The 20,908-nt window shown below is 43.2% G+C and overlaps 2 protein-coding genes across 8 annotated transcripts in view; one reads left to right on the top strand and one right to left on the bottom strand.

Annotated features, from left to right (window-relative positions):
- atp8a1 (ATPase phospholipid transporting 8A1) overlaps window positions 1-15,837 on the top strand; it is a 111,263-nt gene extending 95,426 nt beyond the window's left edge. For 5 of the 7 annotated variants that reach the window (XM_082507589.1, XM_082507590.1, XM_082507587.1 and 2 more), the window contains 4 exons: window positions 7,094-7,182; window positions 7,550-7,642; window positions 9,577-9,668; window positions 13,369-15,837. In XM_082507589.1, coding sequence (XP_082363715.1) covers window positions 7,094-7,182; window positions 7,550-7,642; window positions 9,577-9,668; window positions 13,369-13,466 — 372 coding nt within the window. In that variant the 3' untranslated portion in view covers window positions 13,467-15,837. Of the gene's footprint in view, window positions 1-7,093; window positions 7,183-7,549; window positions 7,643-9,576; window positions 9,669-10,485; window positions 10,788-13,368 lie in introns of all 7 variants that reach the window. The other 2 variants (XR_014271741.1, XM_082507591.1) reach the window with 2 other exon arrangements.
- A 1,979-nt stretch (window positions 15,838-17,816) lies between these two features.
- On the bottom strand, window positions 17,817-20,905 carry shisa3 (shisa family member 3). Its single transcript, XM_082507811.1, has 2 exons — window positions 20,306-20,905; window positions 17,817-18,958 (listed from the first exon to the last, which is right to left on the bottom strand). Exons 1-2 carry the CDS (start codon window positions 20,574-20,576, stop codon window positions 18,372-18,374), a joined length of 858 nt encoding a protein of 285 aa, XP_082363937.1. The 5' UTR covers window positions 20,577-20,905; the 3' UTR covers window positions 17,817-18,371.
- Between the last annotated feature and the right edge of the window lie 3 nt (window positions 20,906-20,908).

Below are 20,908 nucleotides of genomic sequence, written 5' to 3'. Positions count from 1 at the left end.
CGGGGAACACAGGTGACACTGATAATAATCACGGGACATGGCAGGAGTGAACACAACACTGACGGTAGAGGTGAAACAGGAAGTACAGAGGTTCAGACAGGAGGAGAGAGAGCACGGGGAGAACACCAACATAACGGGCAGGGGAGACACGGAATAAACACGAAAGGGGACGAGGGCTCATGAATACACAGAGGGGCACACAGGGGGTGAGAGTCACAAAGGGAAAGCACTCAGGGAACAACACAACAGGGCAACTCAGGAAACAGAGCCTAAACAGGGAACAAAATACAAACATACAAGAAAACTAAGAACACTGGGCCAACATGGCCCAGGACCATGACAATATCTGCTTATTTCAGCATAGGGTGGAGGAAAAAACCCTACCTCAGCGAAAGCTGAAACCTGTCTGAAACCGCTAATCCATCATCTGTCATATTTAGCTTTCAGTTACAGTTGTTTATTATTGTTTGTAGCATACCTGAAAAGGAATCTAAGATTTGAGTGTTCACTGCCAAATTTCCTCCAAGCGCCAAAAGTCCTGCCCGTGATGAATGCTCTTGTCTGTGAAATAAAAGTCCTAATGAGCTTTTCTTTACAAAACAAACACACAACAGAGCAAAGAAACACGGCAGGTTATCAGATCTGACTGCAAAGTCTGTTCACGGATTAGAATTATTGTCACAATCCCCCCAAAACCTGCCCTATAATTGGTATATCTTCCTGACTATTTAACTTTTTTGAAATATTAGAAATATTATTCCACATCGTTGAGGCTGCCTTTGTCCCTTAATTCTTATAATCCTCCTCCAAGACTGAAGAGTGTTCTTGTCTAAGATTGACAAGCACCACAACACACATTTAGTGTAATTACCTAATTAAATGTACAGTAAGAGTAAAGAGTTATTATTAATGCCACATGTGGAGTTGGCTGTGAGACTGCTGACTTGTGTTTATAAAAGTCATAAGTTATATGTTTCTCTGCTTTTCCTGCTGTCTTTATTAAGCAACACAAAAATAACATGGAGTCGATGAAAAATACAACAGAGGAAGTTGTTTGTTTTCCATATTCTGCATTTTTTGGGTGGGTGTGTGTCTCTGCTGATGACATATGTAGAAGTAGTGGACTTGTCTTGTCTTACTAAGGCTCCCTGTTCGCCGTTTTACTGCCTTTGTTGGACGATTTTTGCGTTTCATACCCTTCTGTTATCGGATTGCTAGCTATGCTTCCATAACAAGTCTGAACTTTGTATTTGCACAAGAAAGGCCGCTGAGGGTTGAAACCACACTTGGCCAAATATATACTTTCATCTTCAATTTCCCTTCTCTCCTTGAAGCCGACATGCACATTGGTGTCCGGTCAAGCCAGTTGAGGGAAAAAACATAGATGCAGACTGAAGTCGAAGACAGGATGTAGCATATTAGTCTAACCCGTCTCCTCTCAGCCTACCTGAAAGCAAAAAGAAAACGTCAAACACAGAAGCTCTGTGTACTCAAACTGCCAGTGTCTGAATATTAGCATCTCTTGGATGCAGCTGCTAAGTGTTATGAAGTTGCCTTTTCACAGTCTTGTTTGCAGAATCCAGAGCATATCTTGGGCCTGTGGAGTGAATAGTGGAGCAGTGGACAAACTCAGCTCACATTTACCATTACAATGGCAGGTATTAGCATAATTCAAGCTGCTGAGACTATGGGCTTTCTTAGGCATGAGCACCTGGCTGCTCATGCCTAGGATCAAGGATCAAGTCTTGATGGAAAAACAATCCTAAAATACTTTTGAGTTTTCCCTTGAAGCTTTTTTCTGAAGTTAAAGGATTTACGTCTTTCAATAAAGTTACGTTTTTGATGTTCTGTATGTTTAAACTTTTATTTAAACCAGGTAGATTTGCAGATCACAAATTACTTTTTTTCCTGGAACCTCTTCATTCAGATTCCACCTTGATAAGCAGACACAGCTCTGATTTTGTTCACTGGCCCCTGATCAGCTTTGTGGGGGCAGATTTTTAACTGCTTTTTACTATTCATCACACTGGTTTTGCATGACGCACAGTCCAAAATAATCCTTAATTATGTTGTAATGGGGGTTAATAAAGCCCCTCAGACAAGCTGCTTTATCTCCTCTGCCTTTTAAGGACACCCTTCAGTCCAGTTTGTTTTGATTTGCTGCCCGTTATAAACAGGTCATCAACACTGTCCAAAAGTAGGAAAAAACAGCGTTTTAATTCTCTGGCTACTTCTCTTACCGCCACACCGTCACATTTGGATTCAGTAGAAATGCTGACTAGCACATTCAGTGGGTTTATACACTTAAGCTGTGTCCACATTGGAAGTAGTTAGCAGCAAACGACGAGCAGAGGCTGTAGAAACTTGGAGAATTCATTAATTTAAGTCAACTAAGTAACAAGAGAGAAACTTCTACCAGTGTGAGTACAGGATGCTGCTGACTGATATATTAGTGGATAGAAGATACAGCATAAGGTTACCAAATGAACCAGATCCGGCAGTGTCTGCAAGCGACCAGCCGTCAGCTTTAAAGCAAAACATGATGAGTGAATTGCTTCCAGTGCGGATGGCCTAGGACAGCGGTTCCCAAACTGTTTTTGCTAGGCCCCCCTTCGTTTTACAAGAAAAATGTTCGCCACACGCACATATTTTGCTCCATTGCGTATTTCACACTTCAAACATTCAGCAAACAATTAAGTAAATACAAGTAAACTGCAATAAATTACAGGTAGTAATAAAATAAACTACTAACTCTTTTATGCTGCGTCCGCACCTACACGGGTATTTTTGAACACGCAGCTGTTTCGTCCACGTAAACGTTTCGAATCACCGAAAACGGAGATTGTTTTAAACTCCTTTTTTACGTTTATGTGTGACGAGGAATACAGAGTTCGTCACGCAACGTCAAAGGTATGCGCCTTTATTCACGTCACGCTGTGGCCACGTTATTGTTTACATGAGATGAGCTGCAGGATGGCAGATAGTTCAAGTTCAAGGTTCTTTATTTGTCACATGCATAGTTATACAAGTATAACACACAGTGAAATGTAGCCTGACACGCTCCTCGACATGTGCAAAATAATTGGGCCCTCCAAGGTATGGAGGCTTATCTCCACCTACCACCACTTCCCCTGCCAGTGGCGGACTCCCTCAGGTGTCGGTGCGTTGGTGGTTCTTTGTGTCCGGGGATGGGCGTCCAGGTACACACCGGCTCACTCCTTGGCGGCCGCTTATCGGGGCCTGGAGCCTGGGGCTCGCTCGGGCCACTTCGGAGGTGGGGTGCCCCCGGCCTCTCGGCCTGGGCCTCGGTCACTCAGGCACGGCTGGCTGCCGGCGGAGCTCACGGGCGCGTCACTGCAACTCCCCCTGGCTTCTGCTCCGCGGCTGCTGAGTGAGCCCTCATCTGGGACTCTCCTCAGCTCTTACTGGGACAGTGGCGCAGCTGCCCCTCTGTTGGTCTTCCTTGGTCTCTTGTGTTCTGGGGGCCTCTGGATGTCTGGAGTTTTGATCTCCTCCATACCTGCTTCACGCCCTGGAGGACGGGGCTGTGGCCCCCCAACACCCTCTAGCAGATCATTACATGAAGGAACCTTTTAAAAAAAACAAAAAACAAGCGCGTCCATGCTCACAGGTGTACACACGGGTGATCACACCCACAAACTACACCCTTTTTGGCTCCTACCTCAAAGCACACTGTGTTCTGTTGATCTTATATATATATATATATATATATATATATATATATATATATATATATATATATATATATATATATATATATATATATATATATATATATATATATATATATATATATATATATATAGATATAGATATAGATAGATATAGATAGATAGATAGATAGATAGATAGATAGATAGATAGATAGATAGAAAATATAGAGACGAAATACTGTTAACCTGACTGTCTGCAGGTTTTACACACAGTTACTGTCCCTCTGTTTACAAAGGCAGAGGTGTCATGGTGTGATTATTTTACATGTAGTTGTTTTTCCTGTGTAATAATATTCAACACTGTTATCAATACATTTTTCAAAAATGCCTCTCTGTGCAAAATGGGTTCAAAAACATAAACAGCTGTGGGATTCTGTTTGTCCGTGATTTGAACAGGAGGAACAAACTGTGGCAGGATCAGCCTGATGTTATTTGTATCCCGCTGCAACTTTACTGTATAAAGAGCAAACATCTCCAACATGTCAGGAGTAGTTAGTCATTACAACAAGTGTTTGTAAAGTAAAAAATCACGAATCTGGGATCCTGTTTGTCTGTGATTTGAACAGCCCAGCGCTGCTCCTGATGCAGGGGAAACCAATCCTGCAGGGAGACCTACCTCAGCAACTGTGCAGGTGAAGCCAAAGGGCAGATTTGCTTCACCGTATTTTCTAGTCTTTGTCTTAGAGTGAAGTTGGGTTGGAAACATATTCAGTGATGCTTCATCTCCTGCTTTGCGTTTGTGTGGGCGCCCCGTGCTAGCAGTGTCCAAGCGGTTTCTTTTTTCCCCTCTTCATACCGCGCCCCCCCTGCAATGGCTCTACGCCCCCCCTAGGGGGTGGGCACCACACTTTGACAGTGTGAGAAGGATGAGTTAGGATGACCATCTCATCGCAACAACCAACCAATTTCTAACCCATTATTAGGAAATGTAGCATGAATTTATCAACCCAACACTGGCGCCGTTGCTGAAACCAAAACAGATTTCATGGACTAGAGGTAAAACATGCAAAATATATTGTTGTTGTGCTGTTTCAGCAGACACCCTGTTGTATGATTGCCCTCTGTCTATTACCATGACTGGACCACAAGGACATAACCTAAAAAGAAAGAGCAGAGGAAATGCAAACGTGCCATGCAGCATATGATTCACTGCATATTTATCATATAAGGCTGAATACCTCAAACCAAGTTTGACACAGTGTGGCTCAAAGTAAATAACAGCAGTGTTTGCACTGCTCAGCATTTTGTGTGTGTCAACATATGTGTGTGTGTGATTGCTTCTGTGTGTCTAGTCTGTCTGTGTGTGGGTGTGTGGCCACGAGGGGGTCAATGCCTGTCAAAACACACCCTTCCATGCCAGCAGACACTACTGTCTGTCCAGCCAGACAAGTTTATTGGTTTGTCCTAAAAATACAGCCCTGCTCCCCGGACCTCTCTCACCCTGTCCAGCTCCCAGGGGGCCCCTGGAATGAGACATTGCTAGCATCTACCAACTCTGATGGCCCCGCTTGTAGTATTGGAGCCTTTCCAGATGCCTGAAGGCAAACATTTGTTGTGTGCAACTGGTCAGATCTGTTTGGATTTTTAAAATTTGGTGCAAAAATAACAAACTGAGAATGATTAATGCTGTTTGTTTACGTCTGGCATTGCTATGTTGCTTTCTCAGCATGCAGTAGAAATTATTATATCAAATGTCATCATCAGAATAATTGAATTTTAGGGTAAACTTGAGATTGGAAGCATCAGGCCTTTGTGTGTTTACATTGCTCAGATTTAAATACGGAGAAGTATAAATATTGTTCGGTTTGAGAACGACTAAAAGGTTTATTTTTCTAAACTCTTTGATACGTCTCAGGACAGCTTAAACACCCCCATCAAAAGGCACGATACAGCGGATGAAAACAAAAATAATTAAACTGACTTAACACAAAAAAACAGTAAATGTTTCCACCGGGGTGCGTAATTTCAAAATTGATGTGAAAATATCTCGTGCTTCACAGCAATTTTCCCTCATCTTGTGCATTTTCAGCCTCCAGGTGACACAGAAAAGCTCTATTCATCCGTGTCCCATCTCAAACTGTAGGGGAAAAACATTTTTGATTTCCTGTCATTTGGGGTTTCCTCTCCCCCGGTGTTTTGTCAGACATCAAAGTCAATTTGCAGGTAATGGCGAACAGATTAGCTCATTTGAGCAAACCTGAGCGCTTTGATAGTTCTGACACTGATCGGTGTGTATGTGTGTGTATGTGTGTGTATGTGTGTGTATGTGTGTGCGTGCCTGTGCATCCTTAGGGCCATGTCTGTGTCATGTTACAGGAAGGACACTGTCGAGGGGGCCTTAGCAGTTTAAACAAGCGGCGCATTACAATGCAAGGACCGCCAGTTTTGCAGTTTGACATGACAGATAGTCTCACTGCAGTGGGCCAAAGCAAACATCATCCTCACACTCATAGCTTAAAGGTTGTTGCCCCCACCAGAACGACCCACTGCCTTCCCGGCACCCTGGACACAGAAAGTAACCCCATTACTCAAACATGAACATTTCTAACTTACTGTGTTTAAATATCATTTGAAGGATTTATGTGAAAACGGAGGGAATGATTTCTGTCTGAACTTTTATTCAACTCAAAATTTATGATCTGTTGGAGACAATGAACCTTTTTTTTTTTTTTTTTTTTTTTTTGCATGTAATGGGGATTTCACATAATTGTCTGACATTAAGGCCAAACAGTTAATCAAGACAACTATTTGCAAATTATTCTACAATAACAACGACTGTTCGTGCAGCTGTACAAGAAAACATAAGAAATGAGCCAAACATTATAAACTAGCTTTCGGTAACCCATTTAAAGCCGCTGAACAAGACATCTTTAACTGCTTTTGGTTTTCTGGAGTGATAAACTGCCAACATTAAACCTGAACTCACATAATTACATACATTACACTTCATCAACACTCACTTAGATTGAGTGGCTGCTGCAGTCGACGCACCGCAGAAGGCGTTTCTGTGTCTGCGCTGACGCACCGACGGGAGCTCTCAGCACGGCTCACATCTGAGCTGTTTTCCTTTGAAAGAGATACCGCTGTCTAAATAGATCACAGGTACTTCCTCCGCCCTGTGGAGGGGGATGCAAACAAAAACATGGTATCATTTAGTCATGGAGGATTAACCCACACTGAGTCGGTTATTTAGACCCATCTTCTCTCTGTTTCCACAATAAAACCGCTGCTGTTGTTATGTATGTGTTTGGATATGTGGCGCTGTAGAGGATGGTAGTGGTTGTGGAGCTCTTGTGTTTCTATCTGATCTGATTTCTAGTGTGTGTGTGTGTGTGTGTGTGTGTGTGTGTGTGTGGCAGGCGGACATGATGTTCAATTCAGGGGTCTTCTGGATGGGCCTGTTCTTCATCCCAGTCACCTCGCTGATTTTCGACGTGGCCTACAAAGTGTGAGTCTTCTCCCCGCTCTCCTCGCTCATCATCGCTCTAATGCACATCCAGTTCAGGAAATTCCTGCAGAATCTCTCATATCTCCTGAAGCAATTCCCGCCCAAGTTTTTGTCCAGACTTCCAAACGTTTCTAGCGTTTCCATTCTGCAAGTCGAAATATTGCATTTCTGGTCTGGTTGACATCAGCCTGTTGCAGATTCGAGGTGTCAGGAGCAATTTGTAATGTCAGGGTTTTTATATTTTCTGATTCACTCCGAGCAGCTTGAATTGGTCGAACTGGTTTTAAATATCAGCCTGTGGAGGTTCAGTCGTGTTCAGACATCTGCTGTATGATTCTGGTTTTACAAACCTTTGTTTCATTTACAGTGTGAAGAAGGCGTTCTTTAAGACCCTGGTGGATGAGGTGCAGGAGCTGGAGGCGCTATCTAAAGACCCTGGAGCAGTAGTGCATGGAAAGAGGTACTGTTACACCACATTACCGCTCCTCCACTCTTGCCTTTACAGCAGGATTTTGTCTGAAAGTAGATCAAATTTATGTTTAATAAAAAGTAGATGAAAATTTATGTCCCTACAAAAACATTAAGCAGTGAGAAAAGGTGATAAAATCTGTGTAATATTATAATAGTTTAAAAAAAAACATTTTCTCTAGAAAAGTGTTTGTTTGTGTTTGTATGTGAAGCGAATAAATTGTGCATTATCATTCTCTTTACTGTGCATGTACCACACATGTAGGCGAGGAAGATTTACGGTCTTTGCTCGAGATAAATAAAGTGCTCAGCAGCACTTGTTTTTGATTTGTTTTTATATCTTTCTTTGTACCTTGTAGTCTTGGAGTCATTAGACATCCGAGAACATTTATCAAATTATCTAAATAATGACACTCGTAATTGTCAGGTTGTAATTCTCACTGGCAATGTCAGATTTTGGCAAGTGATAACACAGAAGTGCCTAAAACCAAGTAAAATGAATGCCCGGCACTAGCCAAAGTCAGTTGCTTCTCCGATCAATACCATATGACGTGAAAACAACAATTCCTTCAAGTGCCAAAAACCAAAATTTCTGTCCTAAAATGACTTTATTTGTTTTGTTGAGTGAGTACAGAGCGTTCAAGAAGGTAAAATACAACTGCATCTTTGCATTGTTGCTTTTGTGCAACACAATACCTTGTGTTATTTATGCCGTGAAAGAAAATTGGCAGCAAATTTTGCATTCCGGCGATTAAACATTGCAAGCAGGAATATGTATGAAACGTTCTGTCATCAAATTTGCAACTTTGTTTTGATATAAGCGATTAGTCTTTCTTTATTAGTGGATAAAACAACCAGATAACAGCCTTTGTTTTAGCTCATCTATCATATATAAATGACAGATTGGTAGTCTTTGTAACATCGATGCAACTCCTATGAAATCAAATCCTGGGTTAAAGCACTCTTTATTGATTTGTAGTGTTACTCACATGGCTCAGATTAACAGAACGGCAAAATGACGAATTTATGTTGTCTCGGGCTGTCATATCTCCCAACGCTATCGAGACTACATAGTTAATGCCTCGGCTATTATTGCTCTTTTCACAAAATGTGAACCATTCCCCAGAATTTTGAAGATTATCCGGGAGGAAGAGTCATCTCTGTCCTCCCAAATCCCTCAAAATGCTGTTAATACCCCGGTTCTGCTGCCAGCAGTATTCCTGTGTGAAGGAAAGAAATCTTCAAATTGCTGCTAAATTGCGGGAGTTTGACTGTAATGTCAGTAATCGTGTCATTGTCTCGTTTTTGGTTTTGCTTTTTTTTCTCCCCCTCCCAAATACTGAATGTCTCATTTTCGAACAACGGTCCTGCTATATTAAAGCCATACATTATATTTTGTATCAGCTGAAGCAGGTCCGCTCTGCTCTCTCTGGGGCCTGAGTCCGGCAGCAGCCAGCAACACAGAGCAGATCAGTGTGAGATCTGTGGCTGACTGAAAGCGATCCTCCTGCCTGGACGCTATCCCAGACCCAGCAGGCTGCAGACACACACACACGTCCGGATGCGTACAGAAGCAAACGTATAGTGATAACCGCTCAAATATATAAATGAACTTTTGCACGTAATGCTTGTAGGCAGCCACGTGCGTGCACACGCAGACATCTGTTGTTGCAAACATTTGTTAGCTGTACAGGAATGCCTTTTGGCCAAGCTGCTGCTTCAGATATTCCTCTCACAAAATCGCTTTGTTCTTCTGCGTCTGCACAGCAATGTTTCCCTACATGGTGTTTGTACCAGCAGGTATAGCAGTTGGCAGGTCCCTGCACTCTGGAGGGGCTTGGACAGCCTTGATGTATGGGTCATTAAATCTGCCTGTGGTGCTCAGCAGGCTGCTAACACACTGAATATTGCTCTGTGTGTGTGTAGTTTGACAGAGAGAGCCCAGCTCCTGAAGAACGTCTTCAAGAAGAGCACAGTGAGTCTGTACCGGTCTGACTCCATGCAGCAGAACCTGCTCCGTAAGTTACCCTCAAACCTTTTCTTTCTTTGCTTCGTTCTTTCTCATCCTTACTCGAGCTAGCTTAGATTTATTTCCTCCCAAATATGTTCTCTGTCAGGTAGGACAGATCACAGTTCGTAATTCCTCCTCTGACACATGCTACATCTCCAGAGTGTCTTCTCTTTCATCCATTGGGACACAGCAACACTCTGCTCTTTCCACTTCTTTTCACATGTAGTGTAACCAGGTGCAGATCAGTAATCGTGCCTGCAAATGGCCCCAACGTTCCCAATGTCTTGAATTAAACTTGTTTTCCAGTTGAGTTGAACTGCGCATAATATTAAATGTCACTTCTTTTTTCAATCATCTGAAAAGCTATTAGTGAAGTTGCCATTTAAAATTGGCTGTTGCTATTAATTTACAGATTCATGGCTTCAGTTCAGTGTATTTGTTTCTCTTATGCTGGACATGAACAGTAAGTCAACATTAACATATCTATAGAAGTAAATTCAGCTGACGTTGACCTTGAAGCCCGTGTGCTTCAAGACTGAATCCACATGCCTGAATTATCCAAATATCAGGTGGTAATGACGGTGAAAATTCATCACACCGTCTTACCGACCCACAAAAAGCCTGTTTACGTGGTGCTTAAGATTTATTAACAATTTTGAAATTTTAAGGTATTGGAAAAGCCAGATAAGAGGCAGAAAACGGATGATAATGAAAAAGTAGCAGAAACTGGTGTGGCAGATTTGCAGTGACTCTCTAAGTGTGGGTTTGTGTTTTGTTCTTTTCTGTCTTTTGTCTGATCAGTTTGTTTTTTGTTTGTCTCATAGGTGGGGATGAGACCGTTGTTGTGTGATACCTTTTTAAATTCATTAATCAAACCTCGCCCTGTTTACACCTCCTGCCCCTCCGTAGCTTCCCGATAGACACCGCTCTTCTTCCTTTTCGTTGTGTACTTCCTGTCCCGCCCCTCGTGTGCCTTCGTGTGTCCTCAGTAGCTCAGTAGAATGAGATAACGATGAAATGATGAAATGTTATTCCTCCCCCACCCCACTATGCACTCGTCACAGCGGGTTCCTTTGAACTTTCCCGCTGGCCTCCAGGTACTGAGCGGGTCATTTGACACCTGAAGGTGAGTCAGGGGTCAGAGGTCAGAGGAGATCCTGTAGGAGAGTTTAGCACAGTGCTGCTTTTACGCAGAGGATAAAACTTTTGGGGGAGATGTAAACTCTCATCCTGTGTTTCCTTTTTGTCACGTGATTAATTTTAAGTCTGATGTTGTGGGAAATGTGCTTATTTGAAGCTTGTGGCAGCTCTCATATCTGTCTCTTCACTTGGTGCCTGTTGCTGACAAACATCAAGGCATTGTGCTTTTTAATTCATCTGTAAACTATTTCCAGCTGCTGCACAGTGGACGTAACCACCGTGACGCCACCCACTAGTCCCCTACTGAGGCCTTCATTTTGGCATTTTGGTCATTATGTTGGTTTTTGAAAAGGCAAATTGTCAGAAGTGCGTTAAACACGGTCAAGTTTGAGTTTAGGGACAATTAGTGGTGAGGAGACCGAGCAGAGTGCTTCACCCTCACCTCACTGGATGGGTGAGTTCTCTAAAGATTCACCTCCAGCACCGGTGTAATGTCAAAGTGGAAAATATATAGTGCATCCTGAAAGTATTCACAGCGCTTCCACATTTTGACATGGTACAACCTTAGATGGATTCATTCTTTTTTGCAGAACTTTGTAAGCTCTATTAACTTCTTTGAGATCCAGAGATGCTCAGACATTCACAGAGGGGTCCCAAAGCCACATTGTAGTCTTGGCTTTGTGCTCAGGGTCTTTGTCTGGTTGAAAGATGAACCTTCATCCCAGTCCCAGGTCCACAGTGCTCTGGAGCAGGTTATCATCAAGGACGTCTCTGCACATTGCTGTATTGATCTTCCCCTCAATCCTGACTGGTCCTCACAGCATGATGCTGCCACCACCATGCTTCCCTGTAAGGACGGTATTGGCTAGGTGATGAGCGGTGCCAGGTTTCCTCCGGACATGGCGCTTGGCATTCACGCCATAGAGTTCAATCATTGTTTCATCAGACCAGAGAATTTGCTTCTAATGGTCTGAGAGTCCATCATTTGGCAAAGTCCTGGTTGGTGGAGTTCTGTTTTTTTCTTGTGGAAGGTTCTTTTCTCTCCACACAGCAATGCTGGAGCTCTTTCGGAGCAACCACATTGGTCTGGCTAAAGCCCTTCTGCTCGTTCACATTGGCCGAGGGGCCAGCTCTAGGAAGTGTCCCAGCCTCAATGCAATCCTGTCTTAGGATGTACAAACAATTCCTTGGACTTTATAGCTTGCTTTGTGCTCTGATATGGACTATCCACTATGATTGTATATATTATAGACAGACGTGTGCATTTCCAAATCATGTTCAATCAACTGAATTTACCACAGGTGGTCTTCAGTCAAGTTGTAGAAACATCTGAGAGATGATCAGTGCAAACAAGATACACCTGATGTAATCTGTGAGTGCCATGGCAAAGGCTGTGCATGCTTATATACATGTTACGTTTTTGCCTTTTAGCTTAAAAACATTTCAAGAATTTCGGGCAAACTTTATTTCACTGCATCGTTTTGGATTGCGTGTAGAATTTTGAGGTGAAAATGATCCTTTTTTGGAATGATGTGACAAAATGTGGAAAAAGTGGAGCTCTGTGAATACTTTCCTGTTAACAGGCTATAAATTTGGGCCGTTTAAAGAGGAATGATTCGCTTTTGAGTTTAGAACAGCAGCTGACTTCATTTTCAGCCCTGGAGGTTTCCAGAGGTTCCTGGTCACAACGTAGGAAACAACTTAGAAACTGTTTATCGTGCCTTGCAGAAATCTAAACAGATATTTACCACAGTGACTCTAATGTGAGAGAAGCTCAAATTGGAGCTGGCTACAGCCAGAAGCTTCTTAACTCAGCATAAAGACTGCAAACAGGATCCAAAGCTTGCCTGGCAGACAGGTCAGATGTCATGTCGTTGGGCCTTGGTCACACAGAGACCAGTGTTCCAACCTGTGGCAAACACAGGTTGGAACAGATTGCAGGGGTCACCTTTATCTGCATTTTTCAAGTTTCATTACCAGCTGGAAGCTGATTGAGTAGTTGGCACGTGATTGCAGAGAAAGCAGGGTCTTCCATACAAGCTGACAGGACCTGGGACAAACTGTTAGCAATCAAAGCAAACACAAGGAAGTTTTCCATTTTGGGCTGTATATCTCTTTGCAAACAGTTTCCCTTAGCAACTGCCAATACCTTCTAGCAACCACTTGCCAACCAGTCAGGGAAAAACCATTTTGCCTTGAAGTCTGTGGTTGTCAGGTTACACCAAGTAGTTTCTAGGTGTGTGTGCTTGTATGTTCCACGGGGCAGGAGAGATGATTTTCTTTTTGTTTGGTTATCAGATTGATAAAAGCCAGCGTCTTCATCAGGATCTAACATCACTTTAAGTCTATATTGGTTGTAGCCGAGCTAACGATGCAGACGTGAGGCCTGTACTGATTTTCAGCAAGAAAGCAACCATAAGCATATTTCCCAAATTTTAAGACTTTAGATTTTGTTTGTTGATTCATGTGTCTCATATGTGTGTTTTTTTTATGTATATATATGTTTTAATTCAATGAATTACTGATCTGTACAGCCTTTGTTTGAATTTTATTCATTATGTTCACAGATGGCTACGCCTTCTCTCAAGATGAGAACGGAGTGGTGTCTCAGTCCGAGGTCATCAGAGCGTACGACACCACCAAGCAGAGGACCAACACGTGGTGAGGCGTCGGCCTTCTTGTTCACGGCCGGCCTGCTCGGAGCCACGGCGGCCGTTTCCAGTGGCGATATTTGAAGCTTAACGGGGAGAAGCGGTGGTGTGTGCGTGTGCCTCCGGCGCTGAGGGGAAGGGGGGTTTGGAAAGAGACAGAAGAAAGGGACATTGTGTCGTCTTTGGAAAAAAGGGATTTAAAAGAAAAAAACAAGGAACAAAACAAGTCACGTTCACTGTCAGCTGTAGTTGTGTGTCGCGCAGACATGATACGAGCACTGTGCTTTCTTAGCAGTCTGTGGTCTGAAGTTCTTCACTGTTCGTTTGTCTCCTTTCTGTTGATTTGAGCCAAAAGCCTAAAAATCCTTTTAGTAAATCGAAATCAAACACCGGACAGCGATTGGTTTCAGACGCTTTTGCACTCGTGAAAGATTGCCAAGGAGCAGTCGTATATACAATCGTCCAAGTACTAGTGAATCTGAGAAAAAACCTTAAAGCAAATGTAATTAAACTCCTGTGTGTGTCCAGCGCGACACAGACCACATCACAGCAGATGTTTGGACATGTTCGTTTTGTTTTTGCACTCGAGGAAGCATCTGTTGTGTGAAGCCTTACATTTTATTATGCCTTTTCTTTCCGTCGGTTTCTTTTCAAATGCATTTTATACACATGTAGATACTGTGCCTCGTTCTTGCCTCTTCATTTATTTATGTTTTTTCTGAAGAAGTTGCCTCCTGCAACCTACCGTAGTCCTGTGTCCACCGTTTTCGCAGCAGACGTATTGCTCTCGACTTAAAATTGCATTCCACGCATCCGCTCCCGTTTCAACAATCACAACGGTGCCTACGTCAAACTGTTCCCTCTTAGAAGAAACAGATCGCTTAGACCAGTGCGCCGCACACACACCTACTGTCTCCCCACCACAGAATTGCACTCCTACAATGTGAAAACTACAGATTTGTTCCTGCAGAGGTGAAGAGGAGGCTCTCTGATGGGTTTTTCGTTGAAGCTTACAGTGGCAGCAGTGGTTCCCTTCAAATGGAGATTTTATCCCTCTAACATAAGTGCCATTAGCTTAAGGGAGAGAGAGAGAGAGAGATTAGCCAGGAAACTCCACGACAGTATCAAAACTGCTCTGTCTCTATAGTTATTTTGTGGATTTGTATTTTTATATTGGAGACGTATGAATTTTGCATCGACCGGCTTTGTAATGAATCGTCTGTAACGTTTCGTTTTTTCTTCCTCGGATGAACTGCGGGATAGATTAGACGTGACGAGGAAACCGAGCTTTCTTAAATGTCTTGTTATTATTAATATTAATATTGTTACAGCCTGATTTATTTATAATTGACTAATGTCTGTGTGATTGCTTTCTTCTCCCTATGGGAGATCAGATTTCTGATGGTGCGAGTGTGTGTATACGTGTGTGTCGGTTTTTTGCTTGCATGTGCATGTGCCGTACGAGTGTGTGTGGGTGCGTGTGTGTGTGTACCTCTACTGTGGATAATTTCTGTGTATGCACTGCATGTCTGTGTCCTCTATGAAAGACTGGGAGGTTTCTGGCACCTCAGTCCTCCTGGTGTGTTTCTTTTATTGTATATTTGTGTGCGCGCGCGTGTGTAGTGACGCTTGCTCAAGTTGTCCGTCTGCACGACTCCAGGTATAGCTATGGTGTACTAACGTGTGCCGATGCATGGCCTGTATGGGAACGCGAGGCTGCCGGCGTGCGGGTGTTCGCGGTGAAACGCTCGACCTCGACTGTGAGAGTTTCTGACGCACCGCTCGCTTCGACAGATGTTTGCACAATGCACTCGATGTACCTTTCCAGTTGTGGATATCTGGTATTTTCTGGTTTCGGTGTAGATTTCTCTTGAGTGTACACGTTTGTGACCTTTTTTCCACGCAGTGTACCTCCTGCTTTACAGGAAAGCTCATTTGTGTTTTGTGTTTCTGATTATTTTTCTCTGCTGGTCTTTGGCGTGAAAACTTAATCGGCTGTCATCTTGTCAGAAACTTTCCAAACAGCAGAATGTGGTTGTCGTCGTTGTGGAAGGTTTGGACTTTTGCTTTCTTCTCTTTCTTTTCTTCCCAGAAAACATAAAACACACGTCGTTGTCTGTGAAGGTCGTGGGCTGCATGAATGGAAAACAAAAACTGTTCTCCGAAGTGTTAACCGTACTACTTTACTTCTCCCTCAAGTGTTGATCACTTTACAAAAGCGGAAACAAAAAAGGCGCACCTTCTAACTTTTCTTTTCGATGATTCGTTTCCTTTCTGTCTTTTTGTTCGATGATTGTTCTGCATGTTGGGACTGCAAACTTATAAGTGTTGTCTTTACTGCCACGAAGGACTACTGAAATAAACTTTACAATCACTGACGAACAATGTGGAAGTCTGTTATTGCTTTTGTGTTATTTGCAAATTTGTAATCAGCGTGTGTGGCGACAAACTGGAGAGAAAATCCAAACAGGAAAAGGAGGGACGGCCATCGGCCTGCGAGCACGACAAACAAATTATATCAATAGACTTCTCATTTGTTATGATTGCGGGGTTTACTCGAACTTCTCGTGTGATCCCACACAGGCTAAGTCCTGTTTGGCTTTTCAAATTCTTATTGTTATAATCAAGGTCCAAAAACCTCCCTTCATTAGTTGATTGACAGAACATTTTTTTATACATAAACACTAACAATTCTCTGGTTACAGCTTCTAAATGTGGGTTTATTATTGTAAACTGTAACAGGATATCGTTGCATTTTTGCACGATGATCATTGGAAGCGTTGTAAGACGCCGGCCTAAGCCTTCATTTCTGTGACTGCTTTGCTATTTGCAGATATTTTACGGACTGAAAAACAAACAAATAAATAAAACATTAGTGTGGGGAGATTAGGTAATGAAATAAATACCGGGTACGTCTGAACTATAATTGTTTTTTCAAGCTGGAGAGTGCAAGCTTTTGCTGTTGGTTGATGAGGTGACACCTGTGGTTACTGGTGGTGGGAGCAAGTGTGATTTTATTACATTCAGAAGAGGGTTTTTTGAGCAGCTGCTTTTTTCTACATTTTCTGTACAACTGCTATCGACACCAGGACTCTACTAGACTCTACTAGACTCTACTAGAGTGACTTTACATGTTTCATTGTTTAAAATGGTCTTTATGTATCTTATACTGGAGGGTAACCCCTCAGTTTACACGACTGAAAGCCAGTTTTCTCAAATAGGTTTGAGTAGCAGGTGGGTTGGGATGCTGCCGACTGGAGATGCCAATATTAACCCTTTAAAGCCTGAACCATGAAATAAATGCCAAGAAATTCTAATCTTTTGAAGATGGAGTGTTTATTAAACCCTCATTATTTTAAATTAATTAAAAATACTTTGAATATATTTCTGTTAATTGTGCTTAAAAACATATTGTACAGTTGTTAAAGGATTAAGAAAATCCCCTCTCAAAACATCATACAGAGCCAGGGATTACTTGTATATGCTTGGACAAGTTTAATGGCGATATCTGTAATGTTAACTGTGTATTTGTGGTGCATCTGTTAAAAATATAATAAAGCAGAAGTCTACAAAGATCTACAGAAGTCTGGTGGTTTAAAAAAAAAGTCAGAGGATTCAAAAGTTTAGGCCCTGAGAACAAATACAAAACTTGAATTGTTATAAAATCCACACGATTGTTTTAAATAAAAACATTCACTGTGTGGAGAATTGGGTTCCTACCTTCAAGGATAACTTGGAAAAGAAGTCGGAAACTTTTCTGAGCCTGGCAAAAACAGAGGATTCGATGTTTCCAAAAGGTTTAGGAAATATCATGAAGACATGTTCGCGACTTCTGTTTTCCTTTCATAAGCAGAAGGTGATACAGAGGTTTGAACTGACAGCTGCAAGTTCAAACAAGACAGGATGGAGGTAACACTCCGACAGACGTTATTCATGAGAGCCGTATTCTGTGATAAAAGACTTAACGGATACCTGAACGCAGCAGCAAACATCCTGAAGCCGAACAGCTTTCGGGTTTCGTGACAAACCGGTTGCCAAGTGTGTTTCACAGTCAGGTAGCCGGGTAACAGAGCAGTCTTTGTGGAGGTTTTTCCATATCTGCTGGTGCAACCCAAACCTCTATTTCTGGGGTGAGTTGTTTTTAACACTGTGACCACGCCATGCTCATTGAGCACTGACAATGACTGATCTCAGCGCTGCATTCCTGCTGTGAAGTCTGGCGCGAGAATGAGCGACAGGTAGGGAGATGATGTGCCGGCCTGACCTCTCCGGTTTCCTTTTTGTCTCAGTGATGATGATGATGAAGCCCCGTCTTTCTGGACAAAACTGTTACTTAATAAGCTTTACATCAAACAGCACACAAGTTACTATGAGACAACATTTATTTGCTGAAGTTTAAGCAATCAATCAATCAGAAGAGCTGTAAAATCCTTTATATAACATAACATTTCCTCCAAAATAAAACGTCTCTCATTCCCAAGTCCTTCCGATTGTCAGAAAAAGGAATTCTCTGGTTTCCCAAGTCTGTTATACCTCTGTTAATGCTTAGCAGAATCTGGTGACGGCAACATCTGTTTTTCAGGAAGATCGCTGATACATTTCCATCTTGAAACGTCAACAAATGGAAACCATGGAGATCTGTTCACAAAGTAAAAGTGCATACATTTTACAAATGGTGTCAGATCTGCTGATGTGTCCTGTGCTGCAGACAGGGAGTACCTCGGGCCATGCTGGTCAACCACAGCAGCTCTGTCACGCTTTGTGCCTACCCTCCAGCAACTCGCTCTGCGGCCAATTGGCCGGGCCTCATGCAGAGCTTCTCTGGCACCAGCCTCGTCTGGCGTGTTTCTGTCTGTGACAGGTCGCATCCTGCCCACTAAAAATTGTGTAATCCTCTATTTCCCGTGCTGAGAGCCCTGTCAGCTCTGTCCAAAGTCAGCGAAGCCCTTGGTTGCCGCGAAGGCGTCAGGCTGCAGAGGGAAGAAGTACTGCTGGGGAAGAAGGAAGCTGGTGTTCTGGGACGAGTGAGTGGCCATCGGGGGCTGATGGAGCTGCAACTGGGTGTGGGATGAAGGCAGCGGGTGCTGGATCCCTCCTGCCATGGGTGCTGGTGGGGATGTGTAAGGGGGAGGTGGAAGAAGAGTCTGTGGGGTCTGGGTGGGAGTGGAGGCTGACGATGAGACGGTGGCTGATACCAGGCAGCCATGCTGCTGCTGCCCCTGACCTCCGAGAGAAAACCTCCGCATGGAGCTACCTCCTCCGGCTGAACTGGAGCTGGTGGTAGCCGTGCTGGACTGCCGCGATGGGGCTCGCAGGCTTGGGGGAGCCGTGGTAAGGATCATGGGGATCGTTTCCCCCTGGCAGCTGCGTAAAGAGAAGCGAATGGGCTGCTGGGTCGGCTGCTTGGGCCTGAGACACGTGCAGCAGTAGACAGCCACCAGTGAGCCAACTATGATAAAGGCGATGAAGATGCTCCCCACCATCAGGAAGGGCACGTAGATGGGCTCTGTGGGGAAGGAAACACGGGCAATTTTTAAAAAACAAATCTGTAATATTAAACCATTTCTCATACATTTCATCAGTGACATCAGCTTATTTGGGTTTAACACAACTTACTATGTAATGTGCATACACCAGCCTCAAAATGTTTGCATAAGAGGAAATAAAGTCAGCAGCTCCATTACAAAGTCCTTATAAGTTTCACATAAAGTCTTACCTTGTGATAAACTAAGAAGCATGACTGTAGCTGTTAATAGTGGGAAAAATTGTGCTAAACATTTCTAATCATGACATTTCTTTTAGGTTCTCCACAACGTTACGAACAAACAAAAGTCACATTCCTGCTGAAAACACAAACATCTCAAGTTACGCTTCATGAAGCCTTTTCACCAAAGAAATCCACATTAGTGTTTATTTATTTTTAAATGGGAAAACTGGGAAATTGTGAGCATACGATCCACTCAATTAAAGGCTTATAAGCTTATCCGTTGGGGAAATTTAAAGAAAACTGATAGACTGACCTGCTGTTGGGGGAGGTTTTAACACTCAAACGCCTCATAAAGAAGCCACAGAAAGGACTCGCCGTCTCCTGATGTTGTGATTACTTTAGTTTAGAAATGAGTGAGCTGTCAAAGCTAATGTGCTTTATTTCTGGGCAGCATAATAGACCTGTCTGTGTGAGAAGGGTTACACTCTTCAAAACATTCCTGGACTGCAAACCTGCGCCGCTTGATCAAATTTCCAACTAATTTCTGCTTACAAATTTTTGACAGGAATTTGTTTAAAGAGGTTTTAGCGGAGTGACTGGCGGGGTGGGTCATCGAAAACGTGTCCAGGTTTCCACTTTGCACTGATAATAATTTGGAGTGTGATGGAAACTGAAGGGAGCTGGATAAGAGCAGGTGGAACCTTAATGCTTCAAACAGCAAAGGATGTAAACCTCATATAAGAAAGCTGCAGTGGAAAAAGGTCTTACAAAACGCATTTTATACTCATTTCATATTTGAAATTCATATCAGAGTGCATTAGTGTCCTTCAGCAAAGGCACTGAACCTCCGATTGCTCTGTGCTGTCTTAATTGTTCAGCTGACCTCTGACCTCTCTAGGAGGATCCGCTATAACTTAAATAGGCAAGTCCTTCTCACAGCGTCTCCGTGTTTACCTTTTAAACACTACAGGGTTAAATAAAGTAAACTGAGAGTTTAGTCATGTGTGTTTTTCTCCATTCAACGAATTAAACTCTAATAAATTTGGATTTTTCTGAGGTCTTGCTTAAATTACGCACATGACGAAGACCCGAGGAAATCGACACCACAATCTTGGACCTAAATTAGCTTAAAATCAGTGAACCTACGCGCTGCAAACTCGGTGTTATCCACCTCCCTGTCGTTGGTGCAGATGCCCTGGTCCAGCCGTGCGTCCGCTGCGGCGCAGCAGTAGCGCAGCGCGCAGGAGCCGCAGCAAACTGTGGCGTCCATAGTGTCAAAATCCTCCGGACACTGGAAACCCTCGTGATAATTTCCATTTGAGTCCAGCCACCCGTGGCAGTACTCTCCCTGAGCATCCGATATCCTGAGATTCCAGGTCAGATATCCCAGCAGCAGGCAGCTCAACAGGCGCACCATCCCGACGAGCCGCTGGGGTTCACGTTCCCTGCGTCCAGTGGGCTTCAGCTCAGAGCCTCAGTCCAAGTTTACACACTTTTCATTTGTGTTAATTCACCAAAAAAGAAGCTAAACGATTGGATCCTAAGACGTGAAGTTAGGTCACCGTCATCTTCCCAGCGCTGGAATCGCTCTCAGTCTGCAGCTGCTCAAAGAGGGGGGGAATCCTTAATTGAATGCTCTCCGGGTTTCTTTTAAAAATCTCATTACGGAACTTCACTCTCATTCAAACGGGCTTCAATCACCAGCTGATGCTGAACAACTTGCTTTGGAGTGTCGCTCCAAACTCTCCC

This window comes from Aulonocara stuartgranti, assembly GCF_965226115.1.
Source record: "Aulonocara stuartgranti genome assembly, chromosome: 2".
Taxonomy (NCBI): domain Eukaryota; kingdom Metazoa; phylum Chordata; class Actinopteri; order Cichliformes; family Cichlidae; genus Aulonocara; species Aulonocara stuartgranti.
Note: the sequence above shows the minus strand (reverse complement) of the source record. Positions and strands in the feature narration are given on the sequence as shown.